This window comes from Sus scrofa, chromosome 5, assembly GCF_000003025.6.
Source record: "Sus scrofa isolate TJ Tabasco breed Duroc chromosome 5, Sscrofa11.1, whole genome shotgun sequence".
NCBI classification, from domain to species: Eukaryota; Metazoa; Chordata; class Mammalia; order Artiodactyla; family Suidae; genus Sus; species Sus scrofa.
The window spans coordinates 15775887-15797844 of record NC_010447.5 but is presented as its reverse complement, the minus strand read 5'-3'; the positions used below and the strand labels follow the sequence as shown (position 1 = coordinate 15797844).

General features: G+C 54.5%; 1 protein-coding gene and 1 long non-coding RNA gene across 6 annotated transcripts in view; one reads left to right on the top strand and one right to left on the bottom strand.

Annotated features, from left to right (window-relative positions):
• Positions 1 to 18516, top strand: part of FAIM2 (Fas apoptotic inhibitory molecule 2) — a 33701-nt gene extending 15185 nt beyond the window's left edge. The window contains exons 8-12 of the mRNA XM_003126120.5: positions 217 to 254; positions 815 to 902; positions 1177 to 1272; positions 2982 to 3035; positions 14955 to 18516. Of these exons, the coding sequence (XP_003126168.5) occupies positions 217 to 254; positions 815 to 902; positions 1177 to 1272; positions 2982 to 3035; positions 14955 to 15104 (426 nt within the window). The 3' untranslated portion in view covers positions 15105 to 18516. The remainder of the gene's footprint in view (positions 1 to 216; positions 255 to 814; positions 903 to 1176; positions 1273 to 2981; positions 3036 to 14954) is intronic.
• The window catches only part of LOC102167177, a 43921-nt gene that overhangs the window by 7695 nt on the left and 14268 nt on the right, over positions 1 to 21958 (bottom strand). For 3 of the 5 annotated variants that reach the window (XR_002343940.1, XR_002343941.1, XR_002343939.1), the window contains exon 3: positions 6058 to 10034. This is a non-coding gene — a long non-coding RNA (uncharacterized LOC102167177). The remainder of the gene's footprint in view (positions 1 to 6057; positions 10035 to 21958) is intronic. The other 2 variants (XR_002343942.1, XR_002343943.1) reach the window with 2 other exon arrangements.

Genomic DNA, 21958 nt, shown 5'->3' with positions numbered 1-21958 from the left:
TAAAAACCAAAAAAAAAAAAAAAAAAAAAAAAAAAAAGGAGTGGGGGGAGAGGGACAGCTGAAAGAAAGAGGAGGTCAGGCCAAGTCCTGGAGTTAAACGTGTGCATGAGTGAGGCAGACTCAGAGTTGAGGGGTACCTGCAAGGGGTGGAGACCCTGGCTGGCCCTCGCAGGTGTCTGGGCCCCTAGCGTTCGCTCATCCTCCTTCTCCTTTCAGACCCTGTCCATGGCCTACCTCACTGGGATGCTGTCCAGGTAAAGGGGACAGACAGAAGGGGACTGGCTACACCCCAAGGGGAACTTCCCCAAACACCATCACTCCTGGGAGCATTTAGATGGGGTGGGGTTTGGGCAGGCACGAAACATTGGCATAGAGCCCTCTCCTCCTGCTCTCTTCCGGGCAGGCCTCCAGGACCTGGCTGGGTTAGTGGGATGGGGGTGGGAGGCAGAAGAGAGCAAGGGGACCCCTCTCAAGCTGCAGCCAAAAAGACCCCAGCTTCATGCTCACGCAGTTCCCTGAAAACCACCTAGAGGCACCAGCACAAAACCCTCCCCACCCCATTCCCACCTCTTCAAGATGCTTCAAAGAGGATTTTGAGTCTAAGCATGTTGGAAAGGGCGGGTCCCAGCAGAAAGGATGGGGAGGCAGAGAGCGGGAGGATCATGGGAAAGGGGAGAGGGTGGTGAGCAGAGGTTGTGGGATCAGGTCCTGGCAGAAAAGGGGGGGCCTGGGAAGAGGGCCCGGGTCGGGGGGCGGGCAGGGTGAACCAGAAGACCCAGTCAGAAGCTGACCTCCCGGCCTGCCGGTCCTGCAGTTACTACAACACCACATCCGTGCTGCTGTGTCTGGGTATCACGGCCCTCGTCTGCCTCTCGGTCACCGTCTTTAGCTTCCAGACCAAGGTCAGCTCTGGGGCCTGCGGGCAAGTGAAGGCAGAGGGGGTGGGGGCTCCAAGCTTCGTGGGGAGGGGTAAAGGGATGCGGAGGGTCTGGGAGGCCACCTGGTGTGGGAGGGGGAGGAACGCTGGGTTCTGGGGGTGAGCACGGGAAGGTGGCCTGCTGCAGAGGCCTTGGCCTTCTGGCCAGCACCCTGCCCAGCCAGGGTCCCCCAGGAATGCCGAGCTGCTCTGTGTGGGCCAGAGGGGCCTGGCAGCTGACACCCGTCCTGTCCCTGCAGTTCGACTTCACGTCCTGCCAGGGTGTGCTCTTCGTGCTGCTCATGACCCTCTTCTTCAGTGGACTCATCCTGGCCATCCTCCTGCCCTTCCAATATGTGAGTCTCTGGGGCTCCCAGCCAGCCCCATGGGGGCGGCCGAGGGGGGGACCGCTGGCCCAAGGGGGCTGTTTCCTCTTACACCCTCCAGGGAAGGCCTGGGGCCAAGGGCTCATAGCCTCCATCCTGTCCTGCCCCTCCTGGCACCTGCCCTGGGCTTGCTGGCACTGTAAGCAAACAACTAAGGGAGGCTTTTCTTGGCAGGCCCCAGACACCTGCCTGCTCCATGAGCCACATCCGGCTTCACCTCTCCGGTCCTTCCCCCTAGGATGGCAGCGAGGCTGAAAGGGAGGTTGTGGAGCCTTTAAACCCCAGGCAGGGGAGGGAGCTTTGGTGCTCCACGGGGCCCCCAGGCCCAGAGGGGCCCTAGGTCCAGAGAGGCAGAATCTGGCTGGCAAGGGAGGACAGGAAGTGGACAGTGGGGCTCCGAACATACCCTGACCTCATGACAGTGTCCATGGGGACAGCCAAACCAGCTCTTTAAGAAGTGTCTGGGAGTTCCCGCTGTGCCACAGTGGGTTAAGACTCTGACTGCAGTGGTTCGGAGGTACGGGTTCAATCCCTGGCCCAGGAACTTCCATATGCCATGGGTGCAGCCATAAAAATAAAATAAAATAAATTTGTTTAAATTTAAAAAAAAAAAGGAAGTGTCTGGCCTGCCTGGGAAGTCCAGCTAGCACTGACTGCTCAGGGCTCAGTGACCCATTCAGGCACTCAGGCGCCTCAGGTAGAGGAAGGGCAGATTGAGGGCATCCCAGGAGGGGGTTTGAGTCCTGGGAACCCCAAAGAGGAAGCTGTTGAATCCCTGCTGAGGGCTCAGTGCTTTATATCCGCCCTGAGGCTCCTCTTAGCCACCTTTGCTACCCGGTGCCCACTGCCCCTTTTCTGCCAGGCTGGGAGCAGCAGTCCTCACTCTGCCCCTCCCCCGCGCCAGCCTGCCCGGGTCCCAGGGTTTTGGCTCCCAGTCCAGGACGTCAGGATTGGTTCTGGCATTTTCTTGGCTCTTCCCAGGATCCTGTTGACGCAGGGAGGAGCCGGAGCTGGCCTAGGGGCCCTCTGTGTATCTAGGATCCGGGGGTGGGGGCACAGGAAGGGAGCCCCAGAGCTTCAAAGAACCCTTTGTTGACCAAGGTCAGGCTGATGAAGATGTCTGTGTTTCCAGGAATCTCTGGGGGAAGGCCCTATGGAGGGCACAGCTGCGGTAGCACCTCTCTCAGGGTTTCCACACACAGCTGGCTGCCTCGAGCAGAGGTTGGGAGGGGGCCCAGTTCCAGCCTCTGCAGCTGGTCCCCTGAGTTCAAGTCTTTGTCCCCTTCTGCCTGAGCCTCTTACCCCAGCGGCAGGGCCAGGGAGCTCCCAACGGAGGGACAGGCTAAGTGCACCCTGGGAGGAGGGTGCAGCCTCGGGCCAGACACAGGCTGGGAGGATGACAGGGCCCCAGAGCCTGAGTCACCCTGGGCCAGCCTGAGCCTGGGGCTGTGTGGAGGGAAGAACCAGCCCCTCCACAATCACTGTTATCCTGGGGTTCCCCTACCACCCTGAGCACACAGAGAACTAAGGACCTCTCGGTCTGGGGTTGGGTTTGGGAGGGGTCAGAGAAGGGAGGTCCGTCCCACATCCTCCATTCTCTGCACTGATCCTTCCTCCCTGCCCCTCCGCCCCCTGGCCCATCTCACCACCCCTAAGCCCACTTTATGTCTGCCCTGCAGGTGCCCTGGCTCCACGCAGTGTATGCCGTTCTGGGAGCAGGCGTGTTTACATTGGTGAGTCTAGGGGGCGCCCCACCGTCTCAGCCTCCCACCGTCTATCTCCCCAGGCCCCTCCACTGTCCCTGTCCTCCTCATAATCCTCCTCTCTAAACTATTCTGAAGCACCAGCAGGCAGGGAGGGGCTCAGTGCTGCGGGCAGGGATCTCTCAGATCGCCAAGACAGACCAGCTGACCTGGGCAGAGGGGGGAGGAAGGGTGTCACGGCAGGACTGAAGCTTTAGACAGGGCTGGGGAGAGGTACCCCTGGCTTGTGGAGTGGTTCAGTGCTGCTTGTGGGGGTGGGAGAGTGAGGGTGTCCTGGCCACATGGACTGTTAGTTGTTGCTCTCCTGGAGTAATCTGGGAAGGCTTCTCGGAGCAGGAGAGATCCAAGTACCTTGTGACCAAGATGCATTTAGCGTGAGCTTGTTCTTGGCTGTTCTCACCAGACAGAGTGTTGATGACAAGGAAGATGGTGGAGGTACCAATGATAGCTTATAATTACTGAGTACTTGCTTCTCCCACAGCAAGCGCTCCATGTACACGGACTCCTCCCCATGAACCTAAAAGGAGTTCTGTTCTCAAATTATGATGAGGAGCCTGAAGCTCAGAGACTTTATGTGACTTCTGCAAGGGCGTATAGCATCCTGGGAAGTGGAGGGCCAGGTTGGGAATCCAGCCAGTCTGGCCCCAGAGCCCCACTTGGGGTCTGAGGCTAGGCGGGGAAGGGAGTGGGGTGGCTGGAGGCAGATGCCCAGGGGACAGAATGTGACCAGGGGCAGACATCTGCCTGGAGCAGCCCAACACAGGCCCTTTGCTCAGTGGGCTCCCGGCACCTGAATGTGGTGGTGCTCCAGGACCCACAGTGGACAAGCATTATGTTGGTGACATCTTCTTGGGAGGTGGCATCCAGGGTAGACATCTACTGCCAGCAGGAGCAGTGACCAGACTCTCCTGTCCCTCATTGGACTTTTCAGCTCAACTCAGTCTGGCCAGAGTTCTGGGCTTAAATCATGGGTTCCAGCGGCTTATAGGTGACAGATTGGGAGAATATGTGCGGTCAGAACTATAAGCAGAGGGGATTGGATAAGGATCAAGCCAGGAATGGGGGTAGGGTAGGTTCATTCATCATTGTCATAGGTCTTTACTGAGCACCTGCCAGTGTGAGGTGTGTGCTGTGCACTCAGGATGCCACGGTCAGCAGGAAGAGCACAGAGTGTGGCACCCAGTGGCACTGAGTAAATGTCTGTGGAGTAAATGACCTCCAGGCTCAGAACAAGAGGGACGGACGGGACCAAAAAGGGGCTCCGGCGAAACAAAGCCTCTCATTTTGCAGACGAGGAAACTTAACTCCAAAGAAATGAAGTGATTTGTTTAAGGCCTCCCTACAAGATAATGGTAAATCAGTTAAGTGTGGTCTTGGTCAAGACCGGGGTGACCGATTTATCCCAGTTTACCCGGCACTTGCCCAGTTTGCGCACTCAAAGTCCCACTTCTTAGGGGAACTCCAAGTTTGAGCAAACCAGGAAACCATCTGTTAGTGCCATTATCCTATGGCACTAACCCCTCTGAGCTCTTTCCTCCAGATTTGAATGAAAAGGATGGGGCGGGGAGTGGGGCTCAGAGGAAGGAGAGGGAGGGTCAGACTGAGGGGACTGAGACTGGGGAGGCCTCCAAGGCCAGCATTTGCCAGCGATGAATGGAAGGAGAGGGTCCATGGAGCACAGAGTGGTAGGAGGGGGAGCCCCAATGGAGGGTCAGGGAGTCTACTTGGCTTCCTGCTGATCAGGTCACAACTCGCTCTTGTGCCCGTTGTGTGGGGAGGCTGCGCCTACAGGTAGGGTTGAATGAGCAGTAATCCCTTACATTTGCTTAATAATCCCTTGAGTGATTAGAATAATAAAAATAATCCCAAGTATTTGTTCTACCCTTTGCTTTCTACAAAGCACTCACACCTCTTTCCTCATCCAATCTCCATCACCACCCAGGCAGGGAGGCAGCGCTGCTCTTATAAGACCTGCTTTCCACATCTGAAGCCCTGGCTGTTAAGGGGCTGGCACAGAGTCCCACTGCCAGCAAGGGGCAGATTTAGGACAGGACTCAGACATCCTGTGCCCAGCCTGGTGCCATTTCCAGAGCCCCCACTGTCCCCTTAAGAGAGGACAACTCCTCTTGGCTGGACATGGGGAGAGGCTGGAGAGCTCTCTAGAAAGGGGCCCTCTCTTGCCCCATCAGTACTGCCTTCTCCACTGGACTATTGCTAGCAGCACAGAAACAGGCTGTGATTTCTCCCACCTGAAAAGCAGCAACACACAAACCCTCTTAACCCACATCTCCCTCTAGCCCCCCCCTTTACAGCAAAGCTCCTTATAAGGGAATCTACACTACCTCCAATTCCTTTCCTCCCTTCCTCCTTTCTCCCTCCTCTCTGCCCACTCCTTCTCCCAGTCTCTCTTAACCCTTTTCCAAATGCTCTCACCGAAGTCCCCATTGGCCTCTCTGTGACTGAATCCAGAGGTCATTTCTCGGTCCTCATCATCGACTCTCAGTAGCATTTGACACAGTTGTGCATCCCCTCCCCCCAGAAGCATCCTCTTCACTCAGCTCCCAGGCCACCAGCTCTCCTGGTTCTCCTCCTGCCCTTGCCCCCACCCCTGACCCCCCCATCCGTGTCACACTGGAAGGCCCTCAGGCCATGAACTTTCTATACTCACTCCCTAGGGGGTCCCAGACGCTCTTGAGACTGAATCCCATCTTTATGATGATGAGCCTAAATTTTGCATCACTCACCTGAAATCCCAGACTAGAAACTCCAACTACCTACTCCATATCCCCATTTGGAAATCTAACAGGCACCGCAAACTTCACATGTCCAGAACTGGGCTCCTGCCCTTCCCCTGAATCCCCACTTCTCCCACCACCTTCCTCCTCTCTGTGAAGAGCAGCTCCATCCTTTGGGTCACTCAGGCCACACGTTTTGATGACCTGCTCCACTCCCCCGACACCCCACAGCTGGCAGCAAACCCAGTTGGCCTCACCTTCCATCTAGACTCTGACCACTTCTTTCCACCTTCATGGCAACTCCCTGGTTCGTGTCACCATCACCTTCCCCCTGGATTCTTGAAATGGTCTCTCCTGGTGCTGCCTCTACAGTCTGTGTCCACCCTGGCAGCGGCCGGAGTGATCCTGTTAAACATTAGAGAGGTGACATCATTCCTCCGCTTAGCCCCCAGCAATCTCTCCCCACGCCTGCAGCCCCTCACTGACCTCACCACCTCCCACTCCGCCTCCCACTCCTTGCTGCTCCTGAGGACGGCAGGCTCACTCCCTCCCAGCCTGGGGCCTCTCTACCTCGGTTGCCTCTGTCTGTTCCTTCCGATGTGCTCACAGCTCCCTCTCTCCCCTCCATCAAGTGTTTGCTTTATTTACAATCTCATGTGCCTGAGTGTACACACACATACGCACACATACACACAAGCACATGCACATTGCTCCTGACACCCTTTATTTCTCTCCATGGCACTTCTCATCCTCTGACATTCTATATATTTTCCCAGATTTGTTTGTTTATTATTTGTCTCTGTCCAGCAGAATTTATTTTTTTTAACTTTTTTTTTTTTTTTATTTTCCCACTGTACAGCAAGGGGGTCAGGTTATCCTTACATGTATACATTACAATTACAGTTTTTTCCCCCACCCTTTCTTCTGTTGCAACATGAGTATCTAGACATAGTTCTCAATGTCCAGCAGAATTTAAATCTGACTCACTGCATTCCCAGTGACTAGAACAGAGCAGGACATGCAGTAGGCACCCCCTAGCTGTTTGCAAAATAAATGGGCGCCTGAAAGGCCGGGTCTGGCTGAGGTGCTGTCAGAGCGATGCAAAGAAAGCCTGGCCGCACAGTTGACTTAAGCATCAGCTGTCTGTGAGTCACGGGGGAGGAGGAACCACTGCGCCTAATTACCCGTTAATGTCTCATTAGGCGAGCAGCAGGCCTTGGTTGGGCTCATCCTGAAGGTTTTGTAAACAATGGTAGCAGCACGTGGGGTCAATCCCCCAGCCCATCCTCTGGCCCCAAGGAGGGACGACCTGCAGCCATCCCCTAGGTTCCATGGGATGGGGGGATTTGAGGAGGGGCTGCTGGACAAATTCCGCCCCTGCCTCAGTTACAGGTGGATGGAGGCACTCAGAGGCCCCACCCCATAAGAACTAAGATCCCCCGTACTTTCCCATTACTCAGCGCACAAGGTCCTGGACCTCAATCTGACCCCACTTCCAGCATCAGTTCTGTCCTATGGAATCTGTGGTCCCATAGCTCCAACCCATCCCCAGAACCAGTGCCTGGCACCCCTGATCTCTCCAGCTGCCCATCCTGGCATCTCCTACCCTCACCTTTGGGGAATTCTCAGCACCATGAGGGGCCCTCATGCATCTAGACAAGAATTTCACTCAGCGATCCCCACCCTCCTGGCTGCCTGGAGGAGGAAGGGAGACCAGAAATGTCAGAGGAGGTCCCAGACCCCTGGTGAGAAGCACTCCCGACCCCCACGGGCCTGAACCTTGCAAGGGCTATGACAGTCAAAGGATTTTCTCCTAGAGACCTCAACTCGGCCCCTCCCGAGAGACTCTGTCTTTGAGAGCAGGGCCACCCAGCTACACTTGAGGCTTCTTAGGGCCCCTCCCAGGCCTTGCCTCAACTAGCCTTGGCACATTCTCAAGAGGCTTGGGTTTTCTGCCTCACCCTACCCTCCATACCCCTCACTGGACATCAGAGCCAAATGCCAGCGCAAGTGCGTGAGTCAGCCAAATGTCCTGGCCTCTGGATGGCCCTAACCTCCTGGCCCCTCCAGAACCCCCTCCTCGAGTGCTTCATTGTGGAAGCTCATGGAAGGTTAGACAGGGGAGCATGAGGGCTAGGCTGGGGTGAGCAGGCAAGGCACAGGGTCTGGGAGAGCACGAGCAGGAAGAGCTCAGGGCCTGGCCGGCTGGTTTCCCACAGTGATGGAGCCCCTGTCCTGCGTGACTTTCTGAGGCAGGTTGCCCTACCTCAGAGTCTGTCCTTTGGGGAAGCTAAGGTCTCCGAGTCATTTAAATCTGGAAGCCAAGCCTCGATACCTAGGGAAGAAACCAAGAATAGGACTTTAGAAATTAGGTGACGAGCCAGTGGGAACAGAATGCTCCCCTCCCTGCCCAGCCTGGCCAGTCTGAGGACCGCAGGAAACATCGGTCTCTGAGCTTAAGGAAGATTAGTGAGAAACCAGATCAGTAAACAGGCCAGAGGCTGGGAGATTAGTTAGGAGGCCACTGCAGTGTCAGAGTCGGGGACAGGGTGGCAGGGAGAACCTGTGTGGTCAGTCCTGATCCTTCAGGGCCTGATGGCATTTGTACGAGTGAAGCTTGAATAGGCAGACGTTCTGTCTGTGGAAGGGCTGGGTGTTGACCCCTAACCATTGAGGGCCTACACCCAGCCATCTGTCCTCAGCCCCTGGAAGAAAGGGAGCACTGAGCCCGTGAGCCCTGAGCTGGCAGGGACCTCCCTGTGCTGAGACCAGAGAGAGCACACCCAGACACACACGCACACACACACACTCACACTCATGCAGTGTTGGCCGCCAAGCTGGGTGAGAGTCCCATCTTCCCGACTCTCAGCCCAGCCTTCTTTCTACTCTGTCTCCCTGTCTGTTTCACAGATGGGAAGATAGAGGCCTAGAGAGGTCCCCTCATGGCAGGAGGACCCAGAGAGGCCCTCTCAGCCTCTGTCACCATGAGACTAGGCTTTGTGGCTTCCATCCAGCCCCAGCAGGGAATCTGTGTGTCCTGTCAATGTTCCATCCAGCCTAGACCAAACACACAGCATCTGAGGGACTCCAGAAAGTCTCCAGGCTGCCCACCCACCTCTTATCCTGCTTTTCTAGTGGGGGCTGCGATGTGTGCCCTGCCTTCTTCACAGTCAGAGAAACACTTTGAAAAGTAAAATCAGCTACACAAACCCAAGGCAGGGATCTGACTTTATTTTTTTTAATTTATTTTTATTTTTAAAATTATAGTTGATTTACCATGTTCCGTCCATTTCTGCTGTACGGCAAAATGACTCAGTCGTATATATATGTTCTTTTTCTTACATTATCCTCCATCATGTTCTATCACGACTTCATTTTAGACTTACCCTTATTTCCTTCAGAGTTTCGAGGCTCTCTGGCCTCAGTGGTTTACATGAGCCCAAAAGATCCAGTGAGAACCTTCTGTGTTCTGCCTGCCCACCCTCTGCCACTATAACAGCCCTGAGGCCTCACCCAAGCCCACAGCCAAACCCTCTGGAAGTTGACTGGATTCCACTGAGGGCGGCCGGAGGCGGGGAGTGGGGGCTTGATGGGTAATTGCTTTTTCGGGGGTAAAGTACACTCAGTGTCCCCCTCCCAGGCCTCACCTCAGTCTCACTTCCTGAGACACTAATCCTCAGAAACCAACACCCTGCTCAGACCAAGCCCTGCAAACCAACACCCTGACCCAGAGAAGGTGAAAGAAGCCCCCCAGCCTGAGGGGTGTGGGCTGAGGGAGGGGTGGTGCAGAGTCCCTGAGCGGAGCAGGCAGGGAAGGAGTTACTGAGAGCCAGGAAGGGGCGCTGTCAGAGGGGCCTCGGGAGCTCCCCAGGGGGCCACCTGCACCCACCCAGGCCACTGGCAAGGTCTAGCTCATCCTCTCACCGCTGTGACCTTTGGGCAGGTTACGTGATTTCTCTGTGCTGAGCTCAGTTTCCTCATCTGTAAAATGGGGCTAATATTAACTCTCTCCCAAGGCTGCAGTAATGCTTAATAATATATGAACAGAAGAAAGAAAACAGCCTAGCATCTGGAACACGGTAGTTCCTCAACTACCATGGTAGCTTTTACCTTATTGTCATTCAGAACACCAGATCTTGGAGCACAGTACCTGGGTTCAAATCCATTCTCTGCCACAGTCCAGCTGTGTGGACGGATCAAGTCATGTCACTGCTCTGTGCTTCTGTTTCCTTCTCTGTAAAATGCAGATAATAATAATATTCATTGCAGAGTTCCACAGTTAAGACTCCAACTGCAACAGTTCGGGTCACTGCGGAGGTGCAGGTTCAATCCCTGGCTCAGGGAGTTCCCGTCATGGCTCAGTGGTTAACGAATCTGACCAGGAACCATGAGGTTTCGGGTTCAACCCCTGGCCTTGCTCAATGGGTTAAGAATCCGGCGTTGCTGTGAGCTGTGGTGTGGGTCACCAACTCGGCTCAGATCTGGCGTTGCTGTGGCTCTGGTGTAGGCTGGTGGCTACAGCTCCAATTCGACCCCTAGCCTGGGAATCTCCATATGCTGCAAGAGCCGGCCTAGAAAAGGCAAAAAGACAAAAAAAAAAAAAAAAATCAATCCCTGGCTCAGTGCAGTGGGTTAAGGATCTGCCACTGCTGTAGCACAGGGTCAGTCCCTGGCTCAGGTGCTTCCGTATGCTGTAGGTGCGGTCATTAAAAATAATCATCATCATCATACCCGCCTATGGCCTGTGACTTTTAAGAGAATTAATATGTGCAGAGAAAACACTCAGAAAGTGCCTGGCATGTCATCCGTGGTCCATACTGTTACGTTTGTCAGTTGCCTAAGGTCAGAGGCAAGCTTTGAACCCAGGTCTCTGTGACTCCCCCGTCAGCGTTCTTAAGCGCTGTGTTCACACATGCCCTTCCCCTTTCACATACCTTCTCACACTGCTCCTCTTTATCCTGGGCCAGAGTTTCTGGCTCACATGCCTGCCAGGCCCCATTCCTTTCGTGGTGGGAGGACTGAAGGTCTCCCGAGGACCAGGGCTGCACACAGAGGTCGTGTGCGCCATTTCAACTTTGAACACCCAGGCCCCTGAAGACACGAGAGGTATCTTCTGTGGGTCCCAGGCAACTCATGGACCCCAGGTCTCCACTCAGCACCCCTCTCCCTGTCCTGCATCCCAGCCAAGGGCACAAAGGCTCAAGGCTGGTCATCTCTTTTCTATGGAATCCTCAAAGCCTAGGCTCACCCTCCAGCCTCCACAGTGGTGACGGGGCCAGGTGTGGGGGTGCAGGTCTCCCTGCATCCCCCCAGCCCCTGGTAGCCTGGGCTCTTGGCCATGAGCTCTGTTTACACTTCTCTTCCCACCTCTTCCATCCTTCTATACACACACACACACACACACACACACACACACACACACACACACGCCATGCCCCAAAGCAGTGAACATGGTGGAAAGCGGATGGGATTGGGGGTCAGAAGACCTGAGCTGTCCTCTCAGCTGGGTGAAGTGGGTGAGTCACGTACACTCTCTGGGCCTCAGTCTCAGCTCCATGATGGAGACAACAATGCAACACCTGTTACAGGGGCCGCCAGTGAGAATTAAATGAAAGGGTTCGCCAACTCTTATGTGTTACTTTAACCCTTCTCTTACATTTTTCTAATACGGTATATGAATACACTTATTCATAGATTGCAATTTTTTAATCTTAAATTGTATCGATAAAGCAGATGTCATTTGGCCCTCTCTCACTGCCTTCCTCAGTGCTAACTGCTGAGGTCCTCTCTCCTTCCAGACCTTTCTATATGCATTTTATAGATATATGCTCTGTAGGCTCCTATAATATAGGGGTTTGTGAGTTTTTTAAAGGGGCTCATGTGATATGGCTTTTCCTGCAAGTTGTCCCGTTCCCATAAAAGTGTGTATTGGAGATGTCTCTGCCTCAGCACTGCTACCCACAGTTTATTTAACAATCCCCTGGCTGACAGAGTTTGGGGTTGTTTCCAGAGTTTCAACTGTTAGAACCAATGCAGCCGTGAATGGCCTTGGGTGTGCTCCCTTGAACACTTGTGCTGGCATTTCTGTGGGATGGACATGGTCCATGTGTTATTTTTTATGCTGATTCAACACATCACAACCCCAGCTTTTTGTATTCAGGGCCTATTTGTTGGTGGCTCTGAGCTGTCCTTTGCATGGCCTGGCTCTCCCAGAGCCTCTCAGCCCCACCTGTGGGAGGACAGCAGGCATAACCCTGGACACAACAGGGTCAGGCCGAGTGTGTGGCCTAACCAGGTCAAGCCCTGGTCAAGGGGGTGAACCAGGAAAGTCTCCCTTTGGCTCCTCCCTCCCTGCAAGCCCACCCTCTCCCCATCTCCCTCAGGTGATCTGGGTTCAGCCGAGATAAATGACCATCAGCAACCCACTGCTATGAGACTCCTTTCTGCATGTGTAAAATAGTGTTAATAGTATCCACCTCCTGGGGTGAATTGGGCAAGTGAGATAAAGGATGAGTGAAAGGACTATTCAGATGTTAAATTAACACATTCTAGTCCTGTCCCTGCCTCCTGCCCCTTGTCGCTTGTGCCCCCCTTGCCAGGTCCTATATCCAGCTGGCTAGCAACTCAATGCTTGCTATCCTTTTAGGGGTTGGTGGTCAACCCAGTTGTCAGCTCTCAACTAAGGTCCTAGCTGCCAGCTAAGATGTTAACTATCACCAAGATACCTGCTCTCGGTAGCCAAGATGTTAGTTAACAGTGCTCATCACCCAGGGAGATGACAGAGTTCCTTTCCCCTTTAACGAGCCCCTGCTCTTAAGGTAACATCTGCTAATGTCTTTTGCTCTCATTAGACTGTCCCTGCTCTGAAGGTCAGTTCCCTGGAACAGAGGAGATGCTGAATAAATACTGTTGGGAATAAATGAATGGACAGTCAGTTGACTCGCAGGCATGAGGATGCAGTGATGGCTGGTACCCGGCAGTGGGGTTGAAATGTGGGGTCGGCCGTCCCATAGAGCACTGTGTAGATAAGCATCCATGGCCAGAGGCCAGAGGCAGAAACTGTTTCATTCCTCTTCTCTCCAAGAGAAAAGCCAGCTGGCTGCTCTAGGAGGTTCCTTGGAGAGGTCACCCCCAGACCGGGTCAGGTTCCAAGCCTTCTAGGTTGAGAGATTTGATTTCATTAGCTCACCCAGGGGTGACCAGGCTCTGGGAAATCAACCAAGCAAGCTACTGATGGGTAAGGCAGATCAGCAGTTTATTAACTTCTCCTGGCAGCTGTCTAGCATTTGAGTTGGCCCCTCTCCTAGCCTGTTCTCACTGCAGAAGGAAATTTTGCCTGGGAACCCACGTCAAGTTGAGAAGGAGCAGAGTAGGATGGGGTGAAACGACACGGGGGAATGATGATAGTCGATGCCACATGCATTGCCATCCATTTACCCTCAAAGCCACCCCCTGGTGTGGTCGTCATTACTGTCCCATTTTGCAGATGAGGACACTGAGGTCAAGTGGGTGACAGTTCCGAGGGACAGACCCCCAAATCCAGGTGTTCTGACTCCGGTCCTGTGCTCTCATGCCCTGCACGGGGGTGGGTGAGGGAGGGCCCTCAGCCCTGAGTGTGGTTCTCCTTGTGCTTTCTGTTAAGGCCACAAGGCTTCCCTAGAGATATGAGCGGCAGGAGACACCTGAGTCTCAGCAGCAGCATACACGCATTCTCAAGAGGGCACCTCTCCTGCAGATAATAACAATAAAACCACATTAATAGCCACCATTCATTAAGTGCTTACCATGTGTCAGGCAGTGTGCCAGGCGCCTTGCACGCATTATCTCACCCTCACAACCGCCTCAGGAGGCGAGCACACTCATCAGCCCTCTGCCGACTGGGACCCATGGGCTCAGAGCAACTAAATCACCTGGGTCAGGCTCCCCGAGCTAGTGAGTAGCAGAGCCAAGACTGGACTCCAGGTCGGTCTGACTTTCAAGCCTGTACCTGCGATCACCCCCATCTCACTCTCAGGTGACGTTCCTTGAGGTCCTACATCTGGGGCTGCTCGTTCTGGGACCCTCTGGCCCCTGGGCTCCAGCCTCTCTCCATCTGTCCCTTTGCCCCACTGCTCCTGCCCCACTGAGTCCTCATTCTTCACACTGCTCCCCTCACCTCCGGGGGACCTGCTTAGTCTAGCAAACGCCTGCTTATCCTTCAAGCCCCAGGTAAGTGTCACCTCTCCTGGGCCACCTTCCTCCTGCCCAATCAGCCCTTATTGTAGCTTTTACCGGGTTTTATTGTAATCATCTGTGGGTGTCCCCCACTAAGGAGTGAGCCCCCAAAGCAGGCACGGTGGTCCTCACTGTCTCTGCAGCTCAGAGCTCAGAGCAAGCTGCTGGGGCTCCAGGGGGAGCTCCTGTTTCCTGGCAGGAGACACCTTAACCCTGGGTGCTGCCTGTAAGCCACAGAGCAGAATGGCTACACAAGGGGGCTCTGGAGCCAGTCTGCTTGGGTTCAGATCCTGGCTTTGCCACTTGGGAGCCATGGAACTCTCGTTAAGTACTTAACATCTCTGGGCCTTGGTTTCCTCTAGGAATGATAGACTCCCTACTGGAGAGGGATGTTATTAGGACAAAGTAAGCTGTCTGTAAAGCACATAGGTGCCCCCTCTCTGCTCGCTGTTTCTTGGAGCATTGGTTCATCTTCCAAGAGCAGGGCCCTAATGGCACGAAGATTATGCCTCAGCTTTCCAGGTCCCCTCCTCCAGGAAGCCTTCCCTGACCCCTGCCACGCTCACAGAGGTTAGGTTCCTGTTACCAGCGCCCCCACCTCCCTGTGGCACCGCGTGTTTCTCTTTGGTGTCTCATCATACTAACAATGTCTTCCCTGCTAGACTCATAAGCTCTGCAAGGTTAGGGATCTTGTCCATCTCATTCTTTGCTGCATTGGTGCCTGGTGCATAGTAGGTGGTCAGTAAATAGGTGTTGAATTAGGGGTGGAAGGTGTTAGGAAAGTTCCAGATTTGGGGCTGTTACAGGAGGGTCACTGAGCAGCCAGGCAGCAGGTTGATAACAAAAGCACTGTGGGCCTGGGTGGGGACATTGGGCTCCCGTGGTCAGTGTCACAGTGACTGGACCTTCTGACCCCTCTCTCTCTTCTCCCTTCCCTCAGTTCCTGGCATTTGACACCCAGTTGCTGATGGGTAGCCGGCGCCACTCGCTGAGCCCGGAGGAGTATATTTTTGGCGCCCTCAACATTTACCTAGACATCATCTATATCTTCACCTTCTTCCTGCAGCTTTTTGGCACCAACCGGGAATGAGGAGCCCTTCCCACCCCCTCCTCCCTTCAGAGAATGCCCCCTTGCTGGTCCTCTGCCCCGCCCTGCGCTCCTGCCAGCCCAGATATAAAGCTAGCTGCCAGCCCAGCCTGTGGCCAGCCCGCTCACTGCCCTCAGCCCAGACCTCATTCTCACCCTCTGCAGCTTGAACCCATGCCATCAGGGGCCCTGCAGAACCCAGGTCACACCCTCCCCTGTGCACCCGCCCCCATTACATCTCCCAAACTGGGATGGTCGAGGCTGGAGGCCCCTTTGCGTTCCAGGGGACCCAAGGATGAGTGGGAGGGGCCTGGAAGGATTTCAGATGTGGGAAAGAGACCCCAGGAAGCCTGGCCGAGGCTGTGCCCCCACCACACCTCCTGCCGAGGCTGCCACCACTGCGTGATGCTGGGGCACACTACCCTGTGTCTACCTGCCCCCCTTTCCAGGTCAGGCCGTGACGCTCTGTAAGGAAGGGCTGGGCAGGACAGCGGGGAGCCAGGGTGTGGGCGCTCCGTCGGGGCAGGGAACAGTATGGCAGTCCCGGGCTGCACATCCTCTCTCAGCTCTGCGACCAGCGCCTTGTTGTAGGCACTTGAGCCCTGGGGACCAAGGGCAGCGAGAGAAGGGCAGAGAGCCAGTGCCATCCGTGCTTGCCTCGGTCTCCCCTCCTGGGTCATGACAGAGCACTGCTGGGGCAGCAGGAGGGGCCGAGGGCCCTGCTCCTGAGTGGGGCTGGGCCTGGGACTCCAAGAGGGGCGGGAGCAGCAGCTTGGGAGGAGGCCAGGGCTCACCCAGACCTGCATCCTCCCAGGAGGCATGGCAGGCTGAGCCCTACATCCTCCCAAACCCCGGGCTGCTCCCACAGTCCAAAAGGCCTGTATATTCTGAGGAAGGGAGGTTATTCCAGCTGCTGAGCCAGCCCTGGAAAGAGGGAACCTGGCCCCCACCTGTCCCCAGCCCCACCCCACCCCGCCTTTCGGCCCCTTATTTCCTACACCCTCCCCCCTCTGCTGCCATGTGCTGGCTTCTCCCCAGCCAGGCCTCCCAGAGGCTTCAGCTGGCAGTGCCCCTGTCCCTTCTCCCAGCTTCTCTGGCCACTCAGCCCAGAGGCCTCAGCCACTCTACCCCTTATCTCCTCATCTCTCCAATTGGGAAGGCATCCAGCCGATGTTAACAACCAGGGCAAGTCCCTCCAGCTGGTCCCCTGTGATGGGGTCGAGTCTCCTTATCAGCCTCTAGGCGGCTGAGATCTCCGGCAGGGTGTGCGTCAGCCACCCGGCCCCCTGCGGGTCCTTCTGGGGAGGGGACCAGCGGGCCCCACCTGGGGGAAGCGTGCAGCCTGCACTGGTCAGCAGCTCACTGGGCCAGTGGAAAGTTACTGGGTGGAGTCAGGGAGGTTCAGAGTGGATACCTGGACCTTTCCTTGCCTCTCCCTCCAGAGCTGCCTCTCTCCTCATATGCCCATGGTTCTGTTTGCCCCTGGGGAGGGTAACTAGTTTGTCACTTATGTCTTCCTGATCCCGCCCTTCCCCCCGCCCCCACCCCAAGGCCCTTCCTATTTCTAGCTTTTAAAAAATATTGCAGAAGCATTTGACGTTTTGTTCCATCTTGGGTCTGAGGAGAGAGGGAACCAAGAATGGATGGTGGTGTTTGTGTGTGAGTTAAAGGCGGCTGGGAGCAGGAGTGGAACACGTCCTGTGTGCGGGTCCAAATTAATCCATCACAACAGTCCTGCAAAGGCAGTACCCTGTGCAGCCCCATTGTGGAGGGAAGCTGCGACAATGAAGAGGCTTGGCCCAAGGTCTTAGAGCTAACAGTCTAGGTGGGGGCTGAAATGAGACTGGATGGCCAGGCCCTGACACGTCGGGGGATTTGCGGTTCTCAGTGCCACCCCTCGCCCCCACCAACGACCACCACCAGATTTTGTATGCGGTAGTTTTCAACTTCTAGACACAAGCTGGGAAGCAGGATTCCAGTGTCTGATTTCCAACCACGCTGCCAGCGCGCTCCTGGTTTTAAGCAAGTGTTTCTTGCTGTCTGTGATGCAGTTTTCCTATCAGCGAGATGGAAGACCACAGCCAGGGCGGCTCAGGGAGAAGCGCAGGGAGAGGCACCGGAACACCAATTTGACAGACTTGCTTATCCAGTGGCCATCACTTCTCCAAGGTCCCCTCTCTTTCCTTCCTAATCTCTAGTTCCAGTTCTAAAAGGGTTACCTCCCCTACCCCTTAGCCAGGAATTCTCAGCCTGGGCCTTGGTCATGCTTCCCAGAATCCACTTGTCCAAGTCCTCCTCTTCCTGGGCCAGTTAATGCAGAAGCTGGGGATTAAGAAGCTTTTCTGAGGCTGAGCTGGCAAAGTGTGAATGAGTAAACAATGGGGCAGAACAACTCAGGCCCTCTCAAAGCAGAGTACACTATGGAGTCTCCTCTTCTGGGTCCTGGGAGGGGTCCAGGACACGCCACAAGCTGGCAGCAGAGCCCGGGCTGAGGCCCCTGGGTTCCACCTGCGCTGAGGCCATGAGGAGCCCCAGGAACACCTGGATGGGTCTTGGAAAGAGAAAGGGTGGGGGAACAGGAATGTGGGATTACGAGAAACAGCGAAACCAAAGCTGGGCAGGTGCCACAAGCTACAGAGGAAGAGGGGAGCCTGCTGGCCCCTCACATTTTTGGCAGGGGTGGGGCTGAGGCCAGGAAGGGGTGGGTTGTATTTTATAAAGCTGGAGACAGCCATGAATCTTCCCAGCTGGGATGTGAGTCCAAGGTCTCTTACTGAGGGGAAGGCAGATAGAGATCCCTCTGGGGACTGTAGATGAGGGGCCAGGGAGGTACACTCAAGTGCCCGGCCTCCTGCACCGATTCCCAGGCTCAGGTGTGGTCTCTCTATCGCCTGGGGAAGCTCCAGGAGTCTTGGTTCTTCCACCTTCAACTCTTTCTCCCAGGGGAGTCAAGATCAGGCAGATACCCTTATTCCAAAAAGCTCCCCCTCTCCCTCCCTGGCCCACCTGCGATTGCACACAGGCACTTTGCTGCCCCCTGGTGGCATCCTGAGGAAAAGCAGGGCCTGCTTTCACAGGGAGGAAGCCTGAGGTTTGCGAGCAGGATCTGGCCACTGGCTTTCATTCCTGGCTCTTCTCAGACCTCCCTGGACCACATCAGCCTCCTGCTATTCCCTTAGTCCAACCACTGTCATGTCTTGGACACTTTACCTGTCTGCTGGATACCACTCCTGTGCCACCTGGCCTCAGAGCTTTTTCTCTAGTGCCTGAGGGCGGAGACACGCCCCCAGACATAAGTCCTTCTGGCCTCAGTTGCTCCAAGTTTCCCAGGGTCCACAGTGTTCCCTTCCCTGGCCTCACCTTTCTGGTCCATGACTGATGGGAGATAAGAATAAAAATAACAGTGACACCCAAACCTTGCCTGCCTTTTGTTCTTTCAGATGGCTCAGGGAGTGTGTGTGTGTTAGCGGTGGCGGGGGGCGGGGGGGGGGGGAGTTCACACCAGGGCTGCTGCTCGCAGCTCAGGTAAGTGAGAAATCTCAGTCCTCTACATCGAAAAGGGGGGCTGGCCCTCCTCTGGATACAGACCCTTAGCAGAGGCTCTGGGGATCCTTGCACCTGTCACAGCCCTGCCAGAGACTCCTCCCAACAGGGGGCCCTCCCCTGAAGCCTGTTTTGTGCACAGTTCTGTTGGAAGAGTCTTCCTTTTTTGGACCCAGAATCTGTTCTCTAGGAGGAAAGCCTATGTTGTACCTCGAAGGATCCCCAAGAACAGTAGCTTAAAGACTCGCCTGGCCTGTGAAGTCTTTCTCAGTCCTTCCCCTGGTGCCCTGGCCACTCCCTCCTCGGAGCCTCCCTGCCCTGCACCACCCTAGCTGAGTTTTTACCACTCTTTCTGTCTCCTTCTATAAAATGTGAACTGCTGCAAGGCGCAAACTGTGTCTCGTTCACCCTTGAATTCATAGGTCTTATTGCAAAAGGTGTCAATAGATAGCTTCTTTTTATGCCACAGCCATAGCAACGCCAGATCCGAGCTGCATATGCGACCTACACCACAGCTCACAGCAACGCTGGATCCTTAACCCACTGAGAGAGACCAGGGATTGAACCTGCAACCTCATGGTTCCTAGTCAGATTCGTTTCTGCTGCACCATGACGGGAACACCGATAGCTTCTGAATGATTGCAGGAATGAATAATGAACCTCCTCCAACCCTTTTAATTTACTGAAAAGGAAACTAAGGAGCAGAAGGTGCAGTGACTTGTCCAGGTCTATACACAAGTGACTGAGAGAGGGATTAGAGGGCACGTGGGGTGATGCCTACGTTACCAGATTCCTCTGGGGAACTCGGGGCTGAGGGTGGCATGTGCTTGGAGACACATCACGGCGGGGCAGGGGGAGACATTCTCTCACCTCCCACAGGGTTTTGGTAGACAGGGTTTTGGTATTGATGCAACTGGAGCAGGGAAAGGAGCAGGGCAACAGTGAGGGGACTCTGAAGAAAGAATAAGTAACATTTATTAAGCACCTCCTGTATACAAGTGCTTCCACGGGTCAGAGGAGATAGGAGATGGAGAAATCACCAAAGGTGTTGCAGGAGAGAAAACATAGCTGCCAGCTGCACACCACAAAGCTGGGAGATGCAAGTAAATGTGCTTTAAAGTATATACTTATGACTGGGTCACTATGCTGCACAGCAGAAATGGACACAACACGCTAAGTCACTACACGCTAATGAAAAGAAAATTTAAAAAGAAAAAAAAAATAGGAGTTCCCTTTGTGGCTCAGCAGAAACGAACCCAAGTAGTATCCACGAGGATACGGGTTCCATCCCTGGCCTCGTTCGAGGGGTTAAGGGTCCGGCACTGCTGTGCACTGTGGTGTAGGTCAAAGATGTGGCTTGGATCCCACGTTGCTGTGGCTGTGGCGTAGGCCAGAAGCTGTAGCTCTGATTCAAACCCTAACCTGGGAACTTCCATGTGCCATGGGGTGACCCTAAAAATAATAATAATAATAAATAAATAAATATCATCAAGAAGCTACAAAAATAATAAAGTAGCCCTGGCAGAGAAGCAAGGAGAGGTGGAACAGTGGAAAGGGGAGGCCTCTGAGTCAGGGCCAGGAGTGAATGGAGGCAGAGGGGCACAGCCCGGTGGAGAGAGAGGGATGGCAGCCCAAGATGGCAACACTGGGCTCCCTCGTCGCCTCCCACCTCCAACCAGCCCTTCAGCCTCAGGACATCTTTCTACCCATTCTGTCTTCACTAGTCACTAGGGCTGCTGTAATAAATTACTACACACTGGGTGGCTTAAAACAGCACAGCTGGAGTTCTCATCGTGGCACAGTGGTTAACGAATCCGACTAGGAATCATGAGGTTGCGGGTTCGGTCCCTGCCCTTGCTCAGTGGGTTAACGATCCGGCGTTGCCGTGAGCTGTGGTGTAGGTCAAAGACGCGGCTCGGATCCCGCGTTGCTGTGGCTCTGGCGTAGGCCGGTGGCTACAGCTCCGATTAGACCCCTAGCCTGGGAACCTCCATATGCCGCGGGAGCGGCCCAAGAAATAGCAAAAAGACAAAAAAAAAAAAAAAAAAAAAAAAAAAAAAAAAAAACCACGGAAACAAAACAGCACAGCTAAGTTATTCTCCCACGGTTGTGGAAGCTGGAAGCCTGAAACCAAGCTGTCAGTAGGGCTGGTTCCTCCTAGAGGGTCTCAGGGGGATTCGTTCCACGAGTCTCTCCTAGCATCTGGGGCTGCAGGCAAACCTTGGTGCTCCTTGGCTCGTGGCGGCCCTTCAATCTGCCCTGTCCTTACCTGGCCTTTTCCTCTGTGTCTCTGGGTCTTGAATCCCTCTCTCCTTCCTTTTATGAGGTTACCTGCTGCCAGATTTAGGGCCCGCCCTAAATCTAGGATGATGATTTCTTCTTGAGAGCCTTAATTACAACTACTACTTTCAAAAGGGCCTTGTTCACAGGTACCAGGCGTGAGGACTTAGACACCTCTTTTGGGGCCAGGTGAGGACAGGGCAGAGATTGGAGGGCCGCCACGTGCCAAGGAACACCAAGGTTTGCCTCCGATCCCTTCTGGCAGCTGCTGCCTCAAGTGGTGACCTCTGTGCACATCCCTCCCACCCCCACCCCCACCCCCCAAGAAATGGTCTTCACACTGAGGGTCTTCATTCCCACTCCCAGGCTCCCAAGCCAGGCTGGAGAAATTCCAGAGCCGAGCTGACCAGATCCAGCCCCCACGTGCCATCCATCTGTCTACACTCAGGTCCAGCTACTCCCAGCAAACTTATGTTTGCCCTTTCACTGACTGTCCCCTGCCACAGACACACACACACACACACACACACACACACACACACACACACACACACACACACACTCGGCTGAAAGGCTAAGATCCTTTCTTCCCAGCCCACCATCCCCAACCCCTCCCCAGGGTCTCTGCTTCCTTTTCTGGGAAAACCCTTCTTCCATTTGAAAGGGTGTCTTTTTGTTTTGTTGCTAGTTTGCTGTGCAGGACTTTTTAGTGTGACTTAGTCTCATTTGTTTACTTTTGCTTTTGTTTCCCTTGCCCGCAGAGATCTATCTAGAAACAGATTGCTAAGAATGATGTCCAAGAGTGTGCTGCCTAGGTTTTCTTCTAGGAGTTTTATGGTTTCCAGTCTTACAATTAAGTCTTTAATCCACAGTGAATTGATTTTTGTGTATGGTATGAGATAGTAGTCTAGTATCTTTTTTCTTTCTTTTTTTTCCTTTTTTTTTTTTTGGCCATGCCCACAGCATGTAGAAGTCCCGTGCTAGGGGTAGAACCCAAGCCACAGCAATGACAATGCTGGATCCTTAACCTCCTG